The sequence below is a fragment of the Meriones unguiculatus genome, chromosome 20 (genome assembly GCF_030254825.1).
Source record: "Meriones unguiculatus strain TT.TT164.6M chromosome 20, Bangor_MerUng_6.1, whole genome shotgun sequence".
Lineage (NCBI taxonomy): Eukaryota > Metazoa > Chordata > Mammalia > Rodentia > Muridae > Meriones > Meriones unguiculatus.
In genome coordinates, this window is record NC_083367.1 from 33,487,914 (window position 1) to 33,513,354 (window position 25,441).

Here is a 25,441-nt window from a genome sequence, read left to right on the forward strand (position 1 = left end):
TTATTTAACTTGAACAATATATTTTGTAAATAAAATGTCACTATATTTTTGTTATATAAGTACAATGAGTTCATGAAAATAATACCCAAAATGTGTTTTTAAAAGCAAGTGAGGGATGGAGAGATGGCTCAGAGGTTAAGAGCACAGGCTACTCTCTTCCAGACATTCTGAGTTCAATTCCCGGCAACCACATGGTAGCTCATAACCACCTATAATGAGATTTGCTACCCTCTGCTGGTGAGCAGGAAGAACACTGCATATGTAATAAATAAAAAATAAATAAATAAATCTTTAAATAATAAATAAAAAGCAAGTGAGAGAATAATTTTGTAACTTGTGGGATTCTATTGCATTAAAAATGTGTAAGGAGGCAACACTAAGAGAAATCTATTGAAATCTACCTGCATGGGTAGAGTTATTAGCTGTGATTTCTGTTTTTCCCTTTGAGCTTCATTTTTTTCCCAAACTTTCTATAGGGATGAATTTTTTTTAAATAATACTATTTTAGGTTTCGAAATTATAATATAATCATATCATTTATTCCCTTCCTTTTCCTACCTACTCATATACACCCCCTCACGCTTTCTCAAATGTATGGCTTTTTTTAAATTGTTGTTACATATATACACAGAGGGTTTTTATAATAGGAAAACTGACAAAATCATGTTAAACATGCACAGTTTTTAAGCTTTTCAATGAAAATTTTCCTGTGTGATCCTGTGTTAATGTAGTATTATTAACACTAAGCCCATTTTAAAGAAAGTATCAAGTGATATTCTGACAAGTGACAGAGGAAAGACCAGAATCCATCCACCCCACCCCCCAATTCCTTCATTCATCCCTCCGGGAGCAATTACTACCGCAGCTTGTCTTCTTCCTCCCTTGTCTTCCTGGTCATCTACAGAGTGCTTTGCTCAGGGCCAGATTGTGAGGAAACAATGACAAGGAGACTAAAAATTGTAATATACACACTAGCAACACCCATGTGTAAAAGGTAAGTCTCCATTAAAGATGGAAAAGCCTAACAAACAGATTGTTAATAATGAGCTGGGCATCCTTTTAACTATAATTAAGCTAATTCACTTCATATTACAAAGAAACAAATTACATTAAAATGCATTCATGCATCTTTTCCATTGGGCACTGGGGAGCCATGAAAACCTTCCAGTCACATAGGAAAGATGAGTATGAGAAGTATTCTCTGGAAATAGAGACTGATGTCACTGAGAGCCATTACAAGGCTATTAGAAAGAATAATGATTTTTTTCAGTAAGCTACCATAAATCCTACCATTTCCAAATGCAATGACCAAAAATAGCTTCATACTTAGAACAAAACTAAAGCCTTAAACTATCAAAATTGATGACTTATTAGAAAATAGTATATAAACAGCAAATACTGCCTATAATATTCATGTAAAAATTCAATGAGTATGCTATAAATAGTGTCATATGCAGTTTTTGTCTAGTAGATTTTTGCATTATAAATACTTTCATTAAGACAAGTTGAATGAACTGCATTGTGTATACCTACACCTTATTCAACAATTCAAAGCTTGTGGGAATTTTTCTAATCACACACATGTAGTTCAACTACATAAAATCAGATTGCTTATAACTTGACATTATAATCTAAATATATAATATGTGTATCTATTTATGGAGATCATTTATATCCATAAAACATGGTAATTTTCATAATATTGTTTATTGTATGTTTTAGCCTCTGAAATAGTTCATCTTTTCCCTTACAGCATAAACTTTAAAAGTTTATGGAGACAGCTGATATCTGTACATTAAAAAATATCTATTTTTACTCTCCTTCTGATGGGTATGATTCTTCCAAGTTGAACTTGACCAAGCACCTCACAATAGCATCTCACTCCACTCTATGTTGGCAATTAAGATGTTTGACAATTGCCGTGACTAATTTCATATGATATTGACTAGGCTACTAGGTGCTCTCATGATGGCAAAGCATTAGCCTGGATATGACTGGAAGAAAGGTTGTGGAAGAGTCTGATGTATAACAATGGACTGAGTAAAGCACATTAGCTTTCTCAGGAAGGGAAGGCTTCATCCAACCTACGAGAGATGGAGAAAGGGAGAACTTGATCTCTCTGCCTGTCTTTGACTTACAACATTAGTTTTTCTCTGTCATTGAGCTCAGACATGCATTGGAGCAACAATCATTCATCCTGGTTCTTAGATTTGAAATGAGAATAGAATAAACAAGTTTATTTAAGAGTTGGGAGAGAGAGACACACACATACAGAGAAAGAAAGAAGAAAGAAAGAAAGAAAAAGAAAGAGAGAGGGGAAAAAGGCACTGTTTAATACTCACCTTGATCTTTGTAATCTTTCATTCTTCTGTGCTTATGAAAAAAAAAACTCATGCTTATTTGCCAACATAGCTATCACTTAAAAGAGTTTTTAAAATGTTTTATTTTAAAAAAATATAAATAAATAACACTAAAAATACCATGCACTTGTTTCTCTTGGTTAGTGTATTTGGGGTTTGCTTATTTGGTCATTAAGTAATCCATAATTCTAAAAAAGTTAGTTCTGACTTTCAATTCGATCACATCCATCCAAATACTAGCAAAGTTTCCCTTTCATTTGGCCACACATTTGCACATAGGCAGATGTTCAATTATGTAAATGCATTATTCTTTAACAGTACTTATTTTAAACCACAGGTCTTCATTTTCCTTCATAGTCTTTAGCTCAAAACAATACCATTCACTTTGTCATTAAAATGTCTTCTCTATGCACATTTTCAGATAATTCATGACCTTCTACAGGATACAATCCTTCATGTAGCTTATGGCACTAAAATTAAGGTGTGCTATTTTTATGTGTGTGCTACCCAACCTCTGGTAAATGGTGAGGGCCTTGTTTACTTACTGGCAATTTTTGTTTGTTTGTTTGTTTGTTTCTATTCTGCTTCCACAGTGAAATCCTAGTTAAACCATTCTTGTTGCAGGGAGCAGGCACCATTCCTGCTTATCCCTAGGAAATAGACTTTAGCTCCTAGTTAGCACAAGGCAAACCCTATCCTCTTTCCAAACACATGGACAGCATCCTCTCATTACTGTTCACAGTTCTTGGTCATTCACCAAGTCTTTGCATGGCCTGTAGTGTTCTCGGTCTTGTACTGTGGCCATGTGTGATCCCAAACTTATGTGGATCTCATATGTCCAGAGGCCACTGCCAGGTCTCCAGAAAGGGGTTCTCTGCCTCACCAATAGGGTGGATAGTAAAGAATATGAACTACTGGCGTCCCAAACTACATAGCCTTCCAAACATCGATATCTAAAGAATATCTAGACAGTATAAAGTAATTGCTGTTAGCTAAATGGTTCTGAGAAATGTCAAAAGCTGAAACAGAACCTCTTATTTCTGAGAACTCTGAGCTGTTGACCGTATGACAGCATGTTGTCTCTGCCAAACATTACTGTCTCTTTCTGTACTTTTAAGCCCGTGTCTCCAAGATGAATATTGTTAATCATACCCTGATGTCACGTGGTATCTGGTTAAGTTTCTTTGATAGGTGGTCCAGAAGCTTGCTCTTCTAAGGGCAGTGAGAAGGGCAGTGCCTTGACCAAGTAGAACTTCAGCCATGCATACTAAGCTTCAGGTTCTCTGGTCACTGTGTCTATCCCTCATGACTGCCATGGGTTGCTCAAGGTTACAATATAGATATTGTTTGTAGTTGTACATACAAGGGACAGGCCAAGGGACAACCCTTCATATGGTCTATGAAAAGGAAGGAGACCACCATCCTGCAGAGAATTAAGTGTGGCATTCCAGTAGTTGTTCATGCAGGGGTAGTGACCTTGCTGGGCTCCCGGGCTGTCGCCTCCCTTGCTGCTGTCGCTTGTGTTCTTTTGACCCACAAGGGCATCAGGGTTCCCATCCATGGTGGCTTGTGGCCCAGGTGCTGATGAAAACAAAAAGGGGGTAGGGAGAGGAAGGAGCATTTGGCACTCAACCAATCTTGGGATGCAAAACCCATTGCCAACATGTCCTGGGCTCAGCAGTATTGCCTAAAAGCACACCAAAAAAACCTAATTCTGCAATCACAAGCCCAAGACCCCATGCAAGCAACAGACAGATGACTTTGTTGGAGATGGACCTCTATTCCAGAAAGACAATGAGGACTCCCTGGAAGAAGAGGCAGACACTTAGAATGCAGGCCAACAAGTTCCTGAACATTTCACCACAGCTGCACCAAAAGTCTGTGCTACAGATAGTTATGTAGACACAGAAGTTCAAGTCTGAAACATCGCCTGGATAGAAACTCAAAATATTCCCACAGAGTTTTGTTTGTTTGTTTGTTTTTGTTTGTTTGTTTTGTTTTTGTTTGTTTGTTTTGTTTGTTTGTTTTTTCATTAAAAAAGGGCGTGAAAAAGAAAACAGAGGAGAGTTTACCCATGTAATAGAAAATGTAGGGCTGTTGCTGGGGACGGCTTATTAAGTCTGAGATGCAGATCTAGCACCTTTTCCCTGCACACCATGGGTCCACATCCACGGGGTTGAAGGAAAACATCCAACGCATCCTGCAGGACACACCCTTGACATCCTTGTGGCACCTGGTGCGGATGTTAATCCAAACCCATTGTCGTCAGACGTACAAGTCAACTATTGCCGTGATTACAGCTATTTCCTGTAAATGTTATAATCCAGAAGATACTGACACCTCAGGAAGAAACTTACATACATGAAAAATGTGAAGGGGACCCTCCCCACCACCTCTGCCAAATATATCCTTTGCTCACAACCTCCACAAAAAATTTTTTTGAAAAAGATAAAGATTAAAAATCCAAATACAGAGAGAGGAAACCACCAAGACAAACTGGAACAAAACTGCACAAATTGACCTAGCTGGAAATCCAAAACTTAACTGAAAGAATTTGTAAGTCAAACGTAAAAGGACTCTGATCTACTTTTGTGCCTCTCCAATATAGGTTTAGAGTTTACAGTGGTGTCTGCTGAAATGTATCAACTGGTAAATCAACATGGCTTTAAAGAGTTCTAAGGGGGCCTGGAGAGATGGCTCAGCAGTTAAGAGCACTGGCTGCTGTTCCAGAGGCCCCTATTTAATTCCCATCATCTACATGGAAACTCACAACTGTATGTAATTCCTGTTCCAGGGGATAGAATATCCTCAAACTAGACATATATACACATAAAATAAAAAATAATAATAATAACTGTTTAGCCAGATTGTGGCGGCATATGCCTTTAATCCCAATGCTCAGGAAGCAGAGGCAGCTAGATCTCTGAATTTGAGGCAGCCTGGTCTACAAAGCGAGTTACAGGACAGCCAGGGCTACATAGGGAAACCTGACCTTGAAATAAACAAACAAATTGGCCACTAGCAGGTAAATCTGACGTGCTTACTAAATTTGAACATATTACTTCCTGTAGATTTAGGTAAATAAGTAAGCATAAAAATAGAGAACAACTTAATATTGCCTTAGTCATCAGAACTACCATCTTACCCAAATTCTCTATGATAATATAGCACACACTGCCTTAAAATATCACATGGTAGGCATAAACATTCTGAACAATGGAAATTAAATAAAATCTTAGGCACAATTTATCTGAAAGAATGAGAAATCCCAATTTTCCCACCCTCACCCCATGTTAACATAATTAACATAGCTCGTTTAATTTAAAATAGTGTCTTGTGGGATAAAAACTTATTATATAACAGCTGATCACTGAAGGAGCAATTATCCTGACCGATTCTTCATTTTAGCCCAAGTGGACTTATTTGGCCTGTTCTTAAATCTTGGGGAATGGGACGTGGTATGACGTTGTACAGTGGGTTTTTCTGCATCTTAACATATGGTTCCATTCCATAAAGGCCCAAACCTCTAACAACCCAAAAATTAGAAATTCTGACTCCATCCAATCAACAACTTATAAATATTTTACTATTTCTCTTACTAATATGATGGATTTGCCACATGTTTCAACAGTTTCTTGGTCACAGTTGCTTTTACCTACACTGGGCTACTTGGGATCCAGAAGCAGCAATGCCACTACACACATTCCCTATAGGCCAGTGCTTATAAAAATTATATGTATATATATAGTATATAATTATGTTTTTATTTATTTTATTGTATTATATTTATTATTAAATACTTGAAAGCCACTCGTTAACCGATATGCCATGCCATTCCTGACACTGTTGAGGAATAGATTACTGACATCCTCAACAACCACAAGATGAATACAAGTTCAACATCTGTGATGGTTTGAACAATAATGGCCCCCATATGTTCTTATGTTTGAATACTTGGTCCCTAGTTGGTAGAACTGTTTGAGAAGGATTAGGAGGTGTGGCCTTGTTGGAAGAAGTTGTCCAGGGGAGTTGGGTTTTAAAACTCAAAATGCTTGCTGAAGACACACTCAGTGTGCACTCTCTGCTTTCTGTTTTGAGACCAAGATGTGAGCTCTCAGCAGTTCCTGATGGCCATGTCCATTACTTGCCACCATGGACTCAAACCTGTAGAATCATAAGACCCATTAAATGTTTTCTTTTATAAGTTGTGTTGGCCGTGTGCTTCATCACAGCAATAAAAAAGTAAATAAGACAAAATATATCATGCTTCTTTAAGGTCTGGAACCAACATACTCAATTTAGGAATATTAATATTACTAAAAGCTGGTCTGTGTTGAAAGGAATCCTTCCAAGACCAAAACTGGATAATCTGTGCATATTGCCTACCCCATTAAGTACCTACAGAGTCACCGACCACTTCATCTCATACTGCCAGTCTCTGGGTTGCCTATGGTGGTCAAAAATTGCTCTTGGAATTCTAGTGAAAAAAAAATGCCTTTACTGACCTTGTACTATATTCCAGTAGAGACACTGAGAGTGAAATTAGTATAGACTCTTGGAATAGTACCTCACAGCCCTTGGGTGCGTTCTCAAAAGCATCCAGTACCCACTTGCCCTGGGTCACTGAAGCTCAAGTACTACATTAGCTTGGCATATCTACTTGGATCCTAGATAGAGAATGAATGAAATCACATCTGAACATTTTGACAAATTCTCTTCCCAGGAGGAGTGATATCTCTCTCTCTCTCTCTCTTTCTCTCTTTATTTTCCATCTACCTTTGCCAGATACTATGATGTTCATGGTTTCACCATGAATGTTTGTTCACCCATTTCACATTGTTCTTGACAATATAACAATATAAATTTCTTTTGAGGAGCTGGGTGAATGCAGTAGTAATATTTCTATTATACATAATGTATCTTCATGGAGAGTTTTTTTTTTCTAGCCAAAACATTTCTAACAAAGGATAGAGCCACGGGGCACACTGCGCGTATTTACCTTAGCACTGGGTGACCTGGCTATTGGCCCCCTGTAAATGCTTTTGCAAACTTGTAAACCATTATACCAAGAGTTTCTCCTTTAAGCGAAAAGCATTGGGGGATTTCTTGTCTTACAGAAACTCAAGGTAAGAATCAATGAATCAGGTTAACATATTTCTCCTAGTAGTTTTACACCACAACTTAGGCCCCAACAGGATACTCCTGTGACTAGGAGTCCTAGACAGCAATAGCAACCTGAAAAATCATGTGAGTTGGGATACTCAGGCTTAGGAGCTTGAAGAAGACAGGTAGTGAGAATTCAGCCTCGCATAAAGACTGAGAGAAGACTCGGCCTGGAAGACAGCCAGTGTGAAGAAGAAACCTAATGATCTCTCCAAAAGATCCCCATTTAAAACACAAAAGAAAAAGTGACACCTCCAACCCCTGCAAAGTATCATTCTCATCACAAGGATTGACTAGTGTCAGGAGATAATGAGTTCTACATCTGTATCACGTAGGTCCCTAAGTTGCCATTATGAGCTGGACAAGAGGACATGTAGTAAATTTGATGGTTTTTTATTGTCATCTCAAGCTGCTGAGTCTTTTCTTTGTCAGGTGGATGCTTTTGTTCAACCTTAAAGGCGTTGGCTATCATCTAGTTATAAACTGTTTTCCACTAGGTACAGTAGTGCATGTCTATAGTCACATAACTCAGGAGGCACATGCAGCAGGATTGCAACAAGTTTGAATCTTTCATGTTCCATATAGTAAGTTCCAGACCATCCAGGGTAACATGGTAAAACCTTATCTCAAAACACAACAAAACAAAACCAACCAAGCAAGCAAGCAAACAAAAACAAAAGCAAAACAAAACAACCCACTTTAAACTGACATCAGACATGAATTGTTGCATTAGGCCAAAATTTAAGGCTGACTATCTGATATCACATTTTGCAAGTGGCCCAGCAACAAGTTCCCTCCCTTACTACTGTTGCTATAGATAGTTTCTGCGTCAGACACATGTCCTTATCAAAAGGACTGAATGCAGTTTTTTGGAAACCCTGCATCAGCAGGTTTCCATTCTCTGCCTGCTTGCATAATTGCTCAAGCAAATCAATCACATCCATTCCTCTACAATGGCACCTGCGTACTTTTATATATATATAAAATGCATTCAGTTACTCTGCTATTCATTAGATTCTGAAGTGTGGTCAGCGTGTGGCCCTGTACATGTACAGTGTTCTTCCCATGCCCATTCCCATCCCCATGCTGTCACTTTAATGTCCCTGATGAATTAACTGCCCTCAACTTTATGTCTTCTGTGTCAGGTGGCATTTGGCTTTTCCTACCAACGGTGTGAATAAATTAAGACACCACTCCACATTACTAATTCCACTTTTCTTTCTCCCTAGAAAAAGAACCTGGAGGATAGAAAGGGAAAAGGCATCAGGCTCATGGCGCCCTTTGTTCACACCAACCCTCAGTGGGGTGCAACTTACTCTATTCTGCGCACACATTCTACATTTGTTCTTTCAAGTGTAACCCTAACACTGAGTTGAAATACTCGTAGCTTCATCCTCTGGTCCACCCAGGATATTTGGAGCCTAAGGTTTTTTTAAACCACTGTTATTGATTCTTGAAACCTTTTTGATGCTTGAATCATTTCGGTGTCTCTGTCACACTCCTATGAGAGCCTGGAAACTCTGAGGTGCCATTTAACCTCAGAAGTTTCTGGTCCCCATTACTTCTCTGCCTTCTGAGGGTCATAGTACTCCTCTACCATGCTCAGGTTTTCCCTGGGAATTAAGCTGTAATTCTTCTTCTTGGCTTGTCTAACCTGATTAAAATTTCCATTGCTGTTCAACCAAGGGGGGTTGTAGACCTGGGGACCTCAGCAAATGCCCCATAGCAAGTTCTCCTCATGTCACGAATTCCCCCACTCGTAGTAAGTGATTCATTTCCCTTCCCAAAAACATAAAACCTAACTCTATGTCACTGATTGCATTTTCCTCCTCTAAGGTTTGTTCCCAGTTCTCCAGTCTCATTTCAGAAAGTCAAGGCCAGTCTGTTGTCAGAAATAACTTTGGCTCTTTGTTTCCACCTGACAAACGTTAGAAACTTAGGTGATCTTTTGTTCTAGACTTATCATTCCCAGCTAACAATGTCCATACAAAACACTAAAGGAGATTTAAGGAGTAAAGAAATCTCAGTTAATAATTAAATTGTTATCAGCCATACAAATTTAGCAGCTCTTCTCAAGTCAGTTGCTTTATATACACATTTATAAACTGTATATTGCTTTATTGCATTATTTCATATAATCATTACCACAAATATGTGTGTGTGTGCATGAGAGGAAGAAAGAAAACTCATGAGAAGACTAAAATTGAGTTTTCCAGACATTAAGAATTGTGACCTATGTTAGGATTTAAATTTCTTACATGTGATTCCAAAACATGGGTTTTTTGTCATTTCAGTAGGTTCTATCCACTCTCCACTGACCTTTATAAATTTGGGTGAGATTAAAATAAAATAGAAGTATCTTAATTTAGAAATAAGCCACCTAAAACAGCCACTGAGAAAAAAAGGCCACCAAGAACAGCCATTTGTCACATGCTCTCACATGCATAAACTCCTCAACCAAAATTGTCCATGACCCAAATATTCTCCATAGTATTTCCCCAAATATTCTCCATAGTATTTCTGTTTCATTTCATTTCATTTTGTGTGTGTGTGTGTGTGTGTGTGTGTGTGTGTCTGTGTGTGTGTGCATGGCTATGGTCATGAAAGCCAAAAGAAGCTGTTAGAATCCTGGAGCTAGAATTGCAAGTAGTTGCAAACTGCCTAGTGCGGATGCTGGGAACTGAATTCAGGTCCTCTGCAAGAACAGAAAATACTCTTAACCACTAAGGCATCTTTGAAGCCCTGTTCTACATAATATTTAATCCTCAAATACTGCTTAAGCCACTCATCTGGTTCAAAATATGATTTGAATTTAATCTTAAAGCTTGATTTACTCTTAAAAATGTAATCATAGCACTTAAAAATAATGTATAATTTTGAATATGATGTACATTTTTTATGCTACTCATTAACTATTATATAGTTTATTATGGGAATACATGTATCCATATTCATTAAAATTTCTTTCACAGAATAAATAGAAAATTCCTATAATTTATGGTACAAACTTCTCTATAATTTAATCATTGCATGATTTCTAGGTGATTCATTTTACCTTCCACTTTATTTTCCATTCACAATAGGTAACAGAACTCATTTGTTAAAAACAGTGTGAGACCAATCATAAACTTTTGTTTATAATAACCTTAAGCTTTTTTCAAATATTATCTTAGAGTTATTATTGATGTACTTCATATAGTTTTCTATTAGAACATTAAAATAATTTACATCTTACAAAAAGACTTTTTTCTTGAAAAGGAGAAAAGACACAAATAACGTAATAAAGGAAATCACAGTTTGATGCTCTCACAGTACCTGACAGCTGGGGCCTGGAGGCTATTAGTCAGTCCCTTGAGTCATTTCTCTACAAAGAGGCAAACCAAACACAAAACACTCTGTAGAGTCCTGAGATTTCCTTTTGAAACCTATAACTGAGATCTGATAGCCTTTTCTCAGCTACACTCACCTCAACCTAAATATCCTTTTTGGTTGATAGCTGCTCAATGACCAGCCACTCTGCTCCATCTGTTGTCCCTAAGAGCCATCACGTCAAACTTTACAGGCTTTAGGTACCTTTTTTATAGCTTTGCTCACATCAACATTTTACCTCCTGATGCCAGGCGGTGTAAATGAATTCCTCTCCTTTCTTTTGCGCTGTTCCGCCAAGAGCTACGTTCTCACCTTTGCTCTTGATTAAACTGTAGAAAGGAGATGACAAAACAGGGACTCAGAAAATTACACCCCACCTGCGCCAGCCTGGAGGCCTGACAAACTGAATTTAAACCAGGTTAGCGCTTCCTGAGATCTTTTTGAAATCTTAATGGAAGAGCCACAGGGAACACAAGAGGAAGGAACGAACCAGAGTAAAGACAGAAAGAAAGAAAGAAAAAGAAAGAAAGAAAGAAAGGAAGGAAGGAAGGAAGGAAGGAAGGAAGGAAAGAAAGAAAGAAAGAAAGAAAGAAAGAAAGAAAGAAAGAAAGAAAGAAAGAAAGAAAGAAAGAAACTATTTGCTGAGGATTAATCTTATGCCAGAAGAAGAATGAGGCAGCATGTGCCGAATTTGTTTGGGTGAAGTAGCCCTCATGACAGCTGTTATCAACATAGAGTCCCAAGTATTCCCCAGAGCTTTTGATTTAGATTGTCTGGTATCGATGTACTCTTAGCTCTGTAGGTAATTGAAGTTAACAAGTTTGAGGCTTGAATTAGAACAAAACTGAACTCAATAAGTCTTTCTCACTACAACTTGCGCTCTCTCCTACACCTTTCCCCAGAATGCACTGATTAATTTGTTTCCACCTCTAAGACGATGAGTCACTCACTCGGCAGCTTATAACTGGTGGTTTTAACAACATGTAGCAAGGCGCATATTTAGCTGTGGAGACGTACTAGTTCAATTTCAGAACTAAGTAAAATCATCATTATAGTAAATTAAAAACTGAACTAAACTGGAAAACAAATTTTTGTTAGACTTGTTACATCAGGATATATATGTGGATATCTTCCTCTGTACTCTTCTTCAGTCCAACCAGTTGTTTATATAGGAACCAATTTTGGGCACAGAGAGCTCACTTTCTCTTGAGGCATCCTTCCCAAGGCCCTAGCCAAGTTTTATTTTATTTTATACTGCCTGTAGTTGCATGTTTGAAAATAATAATTCCTCAAGTAAAAAAATAAAATGTCATTTGTTACGTATAATTTCCAGTATAAGCTGACTAGTTTTAAGAATGCCTAGAAGTCTGATGTGATAGATAGTTTTGATTGACAAGTTAACTGGACTTACAACCACTTACATATCTGCTACATGTCTATGAGAATGTTCTCAAAAAATAACTTTGCAAAAATTCCTCTCTCAACGCAGACAGCACCTTCCAAAAAAACAAACCAGCCCAGATACAAAGATACCAGTAAAAAGTATGCCTGCCTTTGTTTCTTCCTCCTGAATGGGTTTACAGAACACTGATGCTGTCAGCCTACTGACATCAGGCTCCAGCTTCTTTGTCCTCCTTTGGAATCAACCAGTGACTGACTGAGGACCCTTCATGCTGTCATCATTGACTGGCTTTAGATTCCTCAGTCATCCAGATTCTCAGCCTAAGAAGCTACTATGTCCTCTGCTTTCCCAGGATGCAGGAGACACTGCTAGCCCTATAACATAACCCAACTAATGCAATTTTTTTAGTTCTGACCCTCCAGACAACTTACCTAGTATACGTGATTAAAGGATTAATTGTAGGTACGTCTATGAAAGTGTTCCCTGAAGTGTGTGAGTAGACTAGGTAGGGAAAAATACACTCGTATGAATGAGTACCATCCAAACCATCATGAACTCAATGACAACAAGCTGAGGAAAGGTAAATGCAATGCTCTGTGTCCTGGAACAGATATATTCTTACTTTCCCTCATTTATGCATCACATCTCTTCTGTTCACAACCTTTAGAATTAAGAACTACAACTAGCACCTCCTGGATTTTCAGGCCTTGAGCTTCCAACTGACAATTGCACCATTAGTTTTCATGAATTTGAGATTTGGGGACTTGGGCTAAGCCATGTAGCATGACCAGGATCTCAGTTTACAGGCCCACTAAAGGTGGTGTTAACCTCCACAGTTTCTCTAGTAAGTCCCTTCCCATGTATTAATCTGTATTTCTATCTCGAGCTACTTACATCTATCTCTAACATCTCTGTCTCAGTGTCTGCATTTCCCATTGGGTCTAGAGAATCTGAATATCTCAATCCTGAATGTTCAGAGCTATTTTCAGAGGAGATGGAATAAAAAAAGCTTCCTTTAATTGGCAAGTACAATAATGATGTGACATCTATAAATTAATTATGCTACATTTCCATCCATTGTTGGTACACTTAATTGTGATGTATTGTTTTATAGTTGCTGTTACCAAGATTTAATTGTTTTAGTTCAATTTGTTCTTTTTTTAAAGCAAAAGTCACCCCTATGTGGTGTGAATTAGTTTTATTGAGCACATTGACTTCAGAGATGAAAATACCATTTCAATATAACACAAGGGAAATTTCATATTACTTGGGTGTTAAAGACAGCAATCTAGATGGCTGAAATTAATTTTGTTTTACCAAAGTAAAAGACAGTTCTTTTATTTGTTTGTTTGTTTGTTTGTTTGTTTTGAAATTCTGAAGAATAATTTTCCATACAAAGGACCAAATATGTTATCTATTCACTTCTTATTCATTTAGAAAATCTCTGTTGAATGTCAACTGTGCACATGATAGAAAGTTATAGAACTGCTTTTATAGAAAGTAATCACAATCAACCACCAGCACAGACCTTATATGATTAATGAGTTTTCTCAGGAAAACTTACAGCATAAGACCTCTGCATTGATGTCAGACTCCACCATATGCCTGCAAATTTCATGATTTCCTTGTTTTTAATAGCTGAGTAGTATTCCATTGTGTAAATGTACCACAATTTCTGTATCCATTCCTCCATTGAGGGACATCTGGGTTATTTCCAGGTTCTGGCTATTATGAATAGAGCTGCTACAAACATGGCTGAACAAATGTCCTTGTTGTGTACTTGGGCATAATTTGGATATATGCCTAGGAGTGGTATAGCTGGATCTTGAGGAAGTACTATTCCTTTCTGAGAAAGCGTCAGATTGATTTCCAAAGTGGTTGTACCAGTTTACATTCCCACCAGCAGTAGAGGAGGGTTCCCCTTTCTCCATCCTCTCCAGCATGTGTTGACACTTGAGTTTTTGATCTTAGTCATTCTGATGGTGTAAGGTGAAATCTCAGGATTGTTTTGATTTGCCTTTCCCTGATGACTAAGGATGTTGAGCATTTCTTTAAGTGTTTCTCTGCCATTCAACATTCCCCTATTAAGAATTTTCTGTTTAGCTCTGTATCCCATTTTTTTAATTGGATTACTTGGTTTGTCATAACTAAACTTTGGACAGAGCACAGGGAATCTCTTGAAAGAAGGGGAAGATAGAAAGACCTGGAAAGGACAGGAGCTCCAAAAAGAGACTAACAAAACCATAAAAACTGAACCTTGGAGAGAATGCTACCCAACCAAGGACAATGCATGGAGAAGGTCTAAAATCACAGCTCAGATGTAAACAATCAGCAGCTCATTTTCCAACTGGGGTCCCTAGTAAGGGGAGTAGGGACTTTCTCTGGCATGAACTCAGTGGCTGGCTCTCTGATCACCTCCTCTGGGTGGAGGGGGTTTGGGGGAAAGCAGCCTTGCCAGGCCACAGAGGAAGACAATGCAACCAGTCCTGATGAGTCCTGACAGGCTAGGGTCAAATAGAAGGGAAGGAGGACCTCCTTTATCAGTGGACTAGGGGAAAGGCATAGGGGGAAAAAAGGGAGGGAGAGTGGGAATGGGAAGAAATGAGGGAGGGGGCCACAGCCAGGATACAAATTGAATAAATTGTAATAAATGATTATAACAAAAAAGAAAAAACATCAGACTCATCATCAATAGTCTGAAATGAAAGAATAAAAACATTACTTGCTGAGGTAAAAAAAAAAAAAAAAAAAAAGCAACTTCATAAGAAGAGAACAACATGGCACATTCCGTGCCTGTAAGAAGACTGGCTCAGATTTGTGCTGAAATTCTTACCGAAGACTTAAAATTTGGTTCCCAGCACCTACATGGTGTTTCACAATCACCCTTATCTTCTGACCCACTAAGGAATGCACATGGCAAGCACATATGTATGTGGGCAAAACACTCATACACATAAAATACACACATATAAAAAATGTAACCAATGCCCAGGAAAGATGGCAGCAGACAGCACAAGAAGGGGCAATGTGGTAGGAACCATGTCACTCGGATTTGTTATGTAGTAGGTGTGTACCAATAGCAACAGGAAGTCACGGAAGGATTTTAAGAAACAGTGGACAGTCAAAACTGTATTGCAGAAAGGTCACGATGACTGCAGCAAATGGCACAGGCTGGAAAGATGAATCACGGATTCAGAAATGAGCCAAGGGCCTGGGAAGATGACTTAGCCAGTAAAAGGACTGCTGCACAAAAACGTGAGTTCCTCGGAACCTGCACATAAGGTGGGTCTGAGTCTGTTACCCCACTGCTGGAGGAAGAGAGATGTGGGGTTCCTGAAGTTGGAACTGGCCAGCCACACCTTCTTGAGTAGATGACATCAATATTAAAAAAGAGACTCTGTGTCTCAAAGTGGAGAGCAGTAGAAATCAGACACCTAACACCAACCTCTGATATCCTAGGGCAAGTGCACACACATGCACTCTTAGCCACATGAACACACTCACATAAACACATACATATATATAATGCACACACATGCTCTCACACACAAACACTTATAAAGAAATAAGTTTTCAAGGACTGAAGAGATAACTTATCATTTAACTCCTTGGTAGCCTGACCTCAGCACTCTGTCTCAGAAAGAGAACATAGGTTGAATCTCTAAAACCCATGTGAAAAGAAAGAAAAAGTCCAGGCATGGTGGCACACACTTGCCATCCCAGAGCTGGTGAGGTAGATATGAAGGTGGTCCCTGGTATTTGCTGTTGAGTTCCAAGACAGTGAGAGACCATGCCTCAAAAGAGAATGTGGACAGTGGCCAAGGATCAACAGCCAAGTTTGGCCTCTGCCCTCTGCACATGTGTAGGATATAAGAGTTTAGAGAACATTGCAATTGTCTAAGTGAGAGATGTGACTAATTTACAAGGTAGCTCATGTGTCCCACTTAACAATTCATAAAATGTCAACTTATTTGCATTTACAATTTGACCTATTTTCACAGAATTACATGTGGCAGAGCTAAAAGGAGTCAGCCAGTGACGAAGCATGAGGCACATAGGCTTTGCAATGGGTTGTCATTTGATCTTCTGGCTCCTGCTTCTTACATAAAACCTTGGGCAAGCCCAAAAAGTGTCTAAGCTGCTTCCATTTCTTTGGAGTTCACAAAACTAAGCTACCCCAAGTTGAGAAGACTAAGTGTGACAAATGCATGTGGGGTCTTAACTCATGTAGACAAACCATTCATGTTGAGGAAGCCCAGGACAGGTTAGCTGGAAGGTTCCTCTCATCTGAGAGATGTTCACCTCCCTTTTGAAACCTTGTCTTCTTTCTGGGTTTTCTTTCTTAGCGTGGAGCATGGGTGCCGACTTTGAGAAGGGGTACAAGATGTGAGGCGAGGAAATGGGGAGGAGGAGGTGGTTAGCAGTGGAGGTGGACATGGGACAAACAGCCTGCCTCTCTTGTGCCTTGGAAGCCTTCTCCCTGCTAAGTGAGGTTTGGTAAGGAAGACACTGGCTTTCCGAATGCAGATGGGCAGGTGAGTCAGAGAGGTCTTTCTACCTACTTACTGCTAAACTGCTCAGAAGCCCAGTTCACCACCAGAGAGAATGGTTTGACCGGTGTTACTGGTTCCTAAAATGGCAGAGGCACAGGCAGAGTCGGCCTAGTAAGATAGGAGGAGAGTGGGAGTTCGGAGTAAAATATGATTTTTAATCTCTGTCTTCTCCTATGGTAAAGAAAGTCTGTCATTTAATGGGTTTCAAACCCGGATTTAAAAAAGAAATTATTCTCTCATATATTATGTCCCAACTTCAGTTTCCCTCCTTCTCCTCCCCCAGTCTCCCTTGTCATACCTTCTCTTGCCCCCAGATCCACTCTCCCCAGCCCTAGCCTCCCCTCAGATATGAAGCAAACACAGCATAACAAGCTACAGTAAGATCAGGCACATCTAATCACATCAAGGCTCACCAAGGCAACCCAGAAGGAGGAATACAATCAGGCAAGAGTCAGAGACAGCCCTGCTCCCACTAGTAGGGATCCCACAAGAACACCAAGCTACTCAGTTATATGCAGAGGACCTACATCCAAACCCTACAGGCTCCCTGAATCCCAGTCAGTTGATTCTCACACATGGCTTCTATTAGACATCTCAACACAAGTTTTTCACTCCTTCCACCTGATCTGGACTTGCCAAGCATAAGTATATCACCTCATCCGCACAGGCCAGGCACACACACAGCTCCCTAGCTTAACACTGAGGACACAGGGAGACTGTGGTTCAAAATACAGAAATCAGAGACAGTGCTTTGAAACTCTAAAAGCCTACTCAATCTGCTAAATCAGAATTTCAGAAAGAAGATATCTCGGAACACCCATCTGTTAAAACCCAAACCACATTTCCTTTAATATAAATGACCGAATAGTTTGAGAATCATCATTAAAGGAAAAGGCATCTTTCTCAAAGTCTGGCCCGTGGATCACTTGCCAGTCAAGGATCTAAGACAGTTAGTTGCTTAAACAACAGAAATACAGCCAAGAATCCACCCCCAAACATTTTTCACACCAAATCCACAGAGCCTGACTTAACTCATAAAACAGTTTATACAAGCCTACTAAGGAAGTCATCATTGGATAAAAGCACAAAGTTTACAAAATGACACAGAAAAGATGGGGAAATGTGATATAATGTAGACTTATTTCATTTCTATGTAGTATGGTTTCATCATTTCACTTAGTTCCTGTTACTAGCTGTGGAGGAAACATGGTAGCCTGCCTTTTACCGTCAAAATGAATCATCATCAGAGGATTCAGGTATTTTTTTCCAAAATTAGAAAATTAAAAAGTGGATGGATTAAAAGCAAAAAGTAATGTCACAGAGCTAGGCAACAGATCACATCACTACAGGGTGTTTAAGAGTTGAATACACCTCTTAACTGAACAATTTGCTAGAACTTATCTGATGAGGCAAGTAAAAGTACGTCACATTCCAGTTAACTGGCTTTATTAGCTACTCTGCAAATGTAAAGTCCATTATAGCAACCACAGATTACCCAAGATAAAATGAATATTAACTACTGAGTAACAGTGATTTGAGAATTTACCTGGATCATGAAAAGATCTTAAGCAGTAATCAACAACCCTCAAACACAAATATGTAAAGTCCAGAATCTACTGTACAGATTTCCCAGGCAGTGAGGAATCTATCTAGTGGCTTTGATTCTTGATCTATCTTTACAACATGGTCCCTGGAACTGTGCTCTTGAGCTTAGTATATATTCACCCATGGCTGGCTTTCGTGCTAAGTAAAACAAGCCTTATTAAACTTACAGTTTTCTATCAAGTAATGAGGGGTTAAAATGCTATCACTGCAGATAACATTTTTAGGACATGGTTTTGTTTGTTTTTTCTATCGCAGGTTCCTCTAAATTTACATAGTAATACATCTGTCAAAATGCATGTTTACCTTAAACTTTTGACTAAGTAGAATAGGATGGGATTGCCAGTTTATAAACTGACCCATTGAACATAGTTATTCTGACCACAGTAATACACACACTCAAGAAATGTGTTGAAATGCAACAGACCTTAGCCATGAGAGACGCAGCATGAGCCTTTAAAAATTGACTAAAACTGTCAAATGGAAAATACAAACCATATGACTTTTAAATGAACAAACATGCTTCCCTGTCTTATTATGCCCTGTCTTTTTTCTCTTCCTTCTTGTGTTATAAACTTTCTAAAATATGAGGATGTGAGGTACCTCATTAAAGCATTAGGTAACATACCAGTCTCATAAAATGTATAGACACAGATACACATTGGAGAAAAACACAATGAAGATGGCATCAGAAAAGATGAATTGGCCAAAGAATAAATGCAATATTTACTGGCTGTACATCCATGTGGTAAGAAATTTTTGATTGGGGTTTGGTTTCTTTCATAACATGTTGTTGCTATTTTTGAAGAGTGATAGATCTTCTAAATTTTCATGCCCATTCATATTGTATAACTGTATTTGGCCAAAGAGAGGAGCTATTTATTCCCCCGATCAGTCTCTAATTACTTAAGTACAGAAAAATAAAAAGATACTTACAAATTTCTGATGAAAATATGCTGTTATGCAAAGACAGGTGAAGGTTGAAGCTGTAAAACTTTCTGTCCTGAAAATGGAAGAAAGAAGAAACGTACTTTGAAGAACCAGAAAAAAGAATAATTAAGGTAAAAATTAAATTTCAATACTTTTAATTTTATTTTATTTTCATTAATTATAGTTCATTCACTTTATATACTAGCTGTAGCCCTTTCCCCCATCCCCTCCCTTTTCTTATCCTATACCCCTCCCCCAGTCTAATGATAAGGGAGGTCCTGCTCCCTTTCCATCTGACCATAGTCCATCAGGTCTCATCAGAACTGGCTTCTTTGTCTTCCTCTGTGGAGTGGTAGGCTGCCCCCACCTCAGGTGGAGGTGATCAAAGAGCCAACCCATGAGTTCATGTCAGAAGTGGTCCCTGGTCCTATTATTGGGGAACCCTCTTGGACCCTGAGCTGCCATGGGCTACTTCTGTGCATGGGTTCTAAGTTATCTCCATACATGGTCCTTATGTGGAGTATGAGTCTCAGAAAAGACCCCTGTGCCCAGATTTTTTGGTTCTGTTGTGCTCTTTGTGGAGCTCCTGTCCCCTCCAGGTCTTTCTCCCCCTTCTTCATAAGATTCCCTGCTCTCTGTCTAAAGTTTGGCTATGAATCTCAGCATATGTTTTGATACCCTGCTGGGTAAAGCCTTTCAGAGGCCCTCTGTGATGGGCTCCTGTCCTATTCCCTGTTTTCTCCCTCATTTGCCTTTGTCCATCTCCTTTGCCTTTCTGAATGAAGACTGAACATCTTACCCAGGGTCCTCTTTCTTGATTAGCATCCTTAGGTGCACAGATTTTAGTATGATTATCCTATACTATATGTCTAATATCCACTTATAACTGAGTACATACCATGTGTGTCTATTTTGGCTATGCTTTTTAAAGCAGGGTTGAACTAAAGATTTTCCTAGCTTTCTTGGGAAAATTAGAACCTGTGAGTTAATAGTAATACTGTATGTTGAAAATCCAAAGGGACCAAACTGCCAACACTAGATATATTGAAAATTATCAGCCACACAATCTAGAGAATAATTACTGCATCAGCACTGATCAAAGGCAAGTTGAGAAAAAAATTCATCTCATAGACACAATACATCACAGCAAATGGTTATTACTTACATTCACAGATAGACCATGTAAGAAAATACTTGCCATTGCTCTATTTTTTGAGAAGTCGTAGATATACATCACATGTTGGGGACGTGATCTCATGTATCTCATTTTCGGTTGGATATGAAATGTCTTCTATAGGCTTGTGCCTTTGAACCTTTGGTTTCTAGCTATAGGTGGATCTCTGGCTGTGGAACATGTAGGAGGTGGAACCAAGGTAGAGGGAGCAGGCCACTAGGAGTGGGTTTTAAGATTATGGTCTGGAACCTGTTCCATCTACCTTTCTTTTTTTTTTATTAACATATAAGAAGCTGTGTCATCCAGCTCCCACTACCTCTGATGGCCCCAGCTTCCCTGGTTTCTTGCTGTGATAAACTGCATTCCTCTAACTGGTGACCCAAATCAGTCTTGCCTCTCCTAAATTGTTGCTGTTTCTATCAGGTATTCGTCCACAGCAGCCAGAAAGGTAGCCAAAACTGAAGCATAGTTTCTAAATGCCAAGCACAGATATGGAAACCACAGATAAGGAATCGAACCATCTTCTTTCCAATTATGAAAACAAACTACATGCTTTGGATTCTTCTTCAAAAAATGGCCCCTGGCTCTTGATTTAAGCACCTTACTCAAATAGTGTGGAAAGCAGTAGGCATGTGATGTGCCAGTGTTTACTTTAGCCACTGAAAGCAATAATTTATGTCCCTTCAGTGTGCCACTCACCCTTCCCAAACCATTTCAATCTCCTAAATTATATTCTTATATGCATGCTTGCTTCCTGAAGATTCATTCTTTACCTACATATTGGGAAGGATGGTTTTAAAGTAAGTCTGCTCATGATCACCCTATGACTGATCATTTCCTGGCTTCCTATCACTACAGAATCAAGCTCAAGCCACTTTATTTGGTACAAGTTGCCCTGAGAAATTAACTCCATTCTACATTTCTCCTTGCTTTTCACTCAAACCCAGTATGCATCATTGCTGAAACTCTAATGTTATACCCAAGTAATGCCTTTATATTTGCCATCATGGCTGAGGCTCTTTACCCTGTTCTCTCTCAACCCTTGCTACCATCTATTCATTTATTCTGGGTCAACTTGAACACCCCTTCCCAGAATCCTTCCACATCTCTTTCAGACTAAGTAGAATATTATAAATTTCTTCTCAGTGACTACCTTTTTTCTCATACAAGTTTTAAGTTGTTTTTTTTTTTTAAGCCATTTATGGGCATGAATGGTGACTCATTTGTCTTATTCCTAGCACAATATTTCATAGGTGTTGGGAGAAATGCAATAAATAATTTGTTGAATGTCGAGATTCATGAGGTAATTTTCAGACTTACAGCTATCTGACTGCATACTTTATCAGTTGTGAGAAGCTTACAAATTGAAAGAGGACATTTTTAGCCTTGTTCCTATACCTAACTTCTCATATGGTTTATTATTGTTCCACTTACTCAGGAACAGTTTCCCTTCTTGAGTCTTATATTTATAAACCAAAATTAAGGAAGTGAGGAGAGAAAGAGAAAAATAAATTGTAAAATAGTCATATGGAAAGTATTAAGAAGATAAAAATTTGTAAACCTAAACATTTATATACTATCTGTACACATCACTAAAAATCCAAAATAAAGAAAAAAAATTCCATAACCCACTTTCTTTTTTTTAACCATTTGCATGTGGTCATTGGCAAAGATCCAGAAGAAAATGAAAACAGGAATCCACTACTAAGTCAGTTAAATATAACCATGCATTGAATTTGTGTCTTCAAATGGTAATTAAAATCTCTATAACTTAACATTCTTTCCAGAATTAAATTTAATGTTATAAATTTTCTCCTACTTTTGTCTATGACTGGACAAAAACATGAAGTAAGAATAGACAATTATTTTCCCTCTTGACTTCTTTTTTGACTAATGCTACATCCAAAAATACTTCTTCAATGGACGTTGAAAATAGTTTTACACCCATTATTTCGATTCTTCATATATCAAAGTCAGATCTGCAGATAATATGATAAATACAAATAGTGAAAGTTGAGACTGAAGGTATCTCTACTCATCCTTTATTATTAAACATTTTTGTGCAAAAGTACTAATATTCCCAAAAGAGTTTCAAGAAAGGTGGGATATCCCTACCTTGTAGCATTGACCTACTACAAAATAATCTTGAGTCATCCAAAAGGAAACTCTCAGTTGAGAGATGGTCCTGATCAGATTGCCCTTTGAATTTGTCTAATAGGGACTGCCTTGGTTGCTAATCAATATGGAAAAGGCCAGCTCACTGTGGGTGGCACTAAACCCAGGCAGGTGATCCTAGGCTATCTAAACATATGCTGGAGAGAAAGCCAAAGAGCATGCTCTTCCTCCTTGCTTTCTGCTTCAAATTCCTATTAGAATTCCTGTGCTGACTTCCTTCAATTATAAAATGTCACCTATAAGCAAAGTAAACTGTTTTTACTTTTAAATTATTTAAGGTCATGCCATTTGTCATAGCAACAGAAAGAAAACTGGAAAAATTTCTTATATAATTTTATTTTTACAAATAATAAAAACTACTAGGCTAATATACACTAAATTATAATTATAATATGTTAAATATTTCAAGATAAATGTAAAAATAAACAAATAATATTCTAAACTATAATTGTAATGTATGTTAAACACTTAAAAATAAATGTAAAATGAAATAATATAAGTGTTTATTGTTATTTGAATGAAAATGACCCCATAGGTTCATATATCTGTATGACTGTTCCTAGTTGTTGAAACTGTTGAAGGATTAGGTGGCATGGCCATTTTGGAGGAGATGTGAGACTGTGGATGGGTTTTGAAGTCTCAAAAACCCAAGCCCAGCCATACCACTCTCTCTGTTTCTTCCTCTGAGTTTTGGATAAGGGTGCAAACTCTAAGGTGCTGCTTCAACGCCATGCCTGCCTGCCTGCTAACATAATGCTCCTTACGATGATGATCATGGACTCACCTGTAGGAGGCACAAGGTGCTCAAAGATAAGCACTAGGGAAACCAGGAATGTTAAACACACAGGCTGTCTCTTCAGAGAGAGAGGTATAGCCCCTCTTATGCTCAGAAGGCTGGGATTGGGGTGGTTAGTAGCCTGTGACCTTTACACTATCTGTATGACCGAGACCAGACTAGATCCTCAGCCGGACCCTTAAGATGTAACCGGTAGATCATCTACAGAACCCATCTTTAAGGAAGAGGCCGTATATACTCTACAAAGAGTGTTTCAATGTAACCATCCCTTAAACTTTGTTATACCCGTGGAATTTGGTTAATTATCACCATGAAACTTTTTTTTCCAAATTGTGATAGGCTTAAGCCCGAAACAAACAATCGGGTGCCTGACTCTTGATGTTTGAACCAATACCAGTTACTGAGTCATGCTGAACAGGACTTCCTTCTTGTCTGACACAGGACTTAAGCTCTGCTGGCTATGGTGTTTGCAGAGAACCCTGCACTCACCATCTGGAACTGCAAGAGAGCCACCAATTAAAAGCTCTTTTTCATAAGTTGCCTGGGTGACGGTGACTCTTCACAGCAATAGAAGAGTGGCTACAATGGAATTCTAATATGCTTTTCCTGAACTTTAATACGTAATGAATAATTTTCATGATACAGATAGCACACAAGGTCTAAACCCCTCTCATTGGGCTCTGCAGGAATTACATTTACTTCCAAACTTGATCATACTTTGGTAGATAAGTGATACAAAAGGCCAAAGAGCAAGTGACCTCAGCAAGATCAATTTCATTTTTCATAAGAAAAGAAGAATCAACATGTGAATGTATCAGCAGAAATCCATAACCTTAGAAACAAGCATCTTCAGAATTGTGATCTACTGGAGATCTTGACTATCATCCTGCCCAGTGACTTTTTTAAAAAGATGTATTTGTTTTTTTATGTATATGAATGCTCTATCTACATATACACCTGCATGCCGGAAGAGAGCATCAGATCCCAGTATGGATGGTTATGAGACAACATGTGGTTGCTGGGAATTAATCTCAGGACTTCTGAAAGAGCAGACAGTGCCCTTAACCGCTGAGCCATCTCTCCAGCCTTCATCCAGTGACTTCAAACTGTTTTATTTTAAATCAAGTCATAAGCAGAAGGACAATGTAAAAAACACACACATAAAGAACTTCTCTGGATATCACAAGTTTGAAGCTCTTTTCTTCCTGCCACTGTTCCTCTTTCCAACCAAGGTTATAGTTAGAGAACTAAATGGCCATTTGCCATTATAGAGATCTGACTCACTAGGCTAGAAATGAAACAAAAGCAGCCACTTCACAGCTAAATGCAATAACATTGCTAAAAGCATTTATTCTGAGTGTTTATCTTTCCCTTTGGTGCTTTTCTTTCACAGGACTAGCTTCCTGCTTTTTTTTTTGGCAGTGAAGGTCTGAATCTCATTTAATAAATATGTAAATCATGAGTAAATAAGACTTAGGGTAATTTTTGCCTCTAGAGTGAGCAAAATAGTAAACACATTTTATTGCTTTCCTACTAAATTATGACAGGTTGGTTATATAAGTTTCTATCACATAGCATCTAGAATTGTAGATGGAAATTTAAAAAGACAATCTCAGTCAAAGGTGTGTCTTGCTATAAAAGTAATCACACATCAAGTTGTAGCATTAGATATTGAAATAAGCTGTTTTGGAACAAATAATCAACTAGGCACAGGATAAGATTTGGTCTAAGCTAGTATTTTAGTGTTTTACAATTTCCATGAGACACTAAGTGTAATAACAGCTCCTTCACGAAGTATTTGTACAACAAATAGCTGTTTAGCATAGAAAAATATGAAAGCTTGAATGTGTCAGATAAGTACCATTGAGCTCTGTAAGGCAAATTAACCACTCCAACTGTCTGAAGAAGCTTTAAAGG

General features: G+C 38.3%; 1 protein-coding gene across 11 annotated transcripts in view; it reads right to left on the bottom strand.

The window, feature by feature from the left end:
- The window catches only part of Pkib (cAMP-dependent protein kinase inhibitor beta), a 102,241-nt gene that overhangs the window by 23,530 nt on the left and 53,270 nt on the right, over positions 1 to 25,441 (bottom strand). For 4 of the 11 annotated variants that reach the window (XM_060373233.1, XM_060373234.1, XM_060373236.1 and 1 more), the window contains 2 exons: positions 19,386 to 19,452; positions 3,837 to 3,941 (listed from right to left, as the gene is read on the bottom strand). The exons of 1 other annotated variant lie outside the window; for it this stretch is intronic. In XM_060373233.1, coding sequence (XP_060229216.1) covers positions 3,837 to 3,921 — 85 coding nt within the window. In that variant the 5' untranslated portion in view covers positions 3,922 to 3,941; positions 19,386 to 19,452. Of the gene's footprint in view, positions 1 to 3,836; positions 3,942 to 11,130; positions 11,222 to 19,385; positions 19,453 to 25,441 lie in introns of all 11 variants that reach the window. 6 more of the 11 variants (XM_060373241.1, XM_060373242.1, XM_060373243.1 and 3 more) reach the window with 2 other exon arrangements.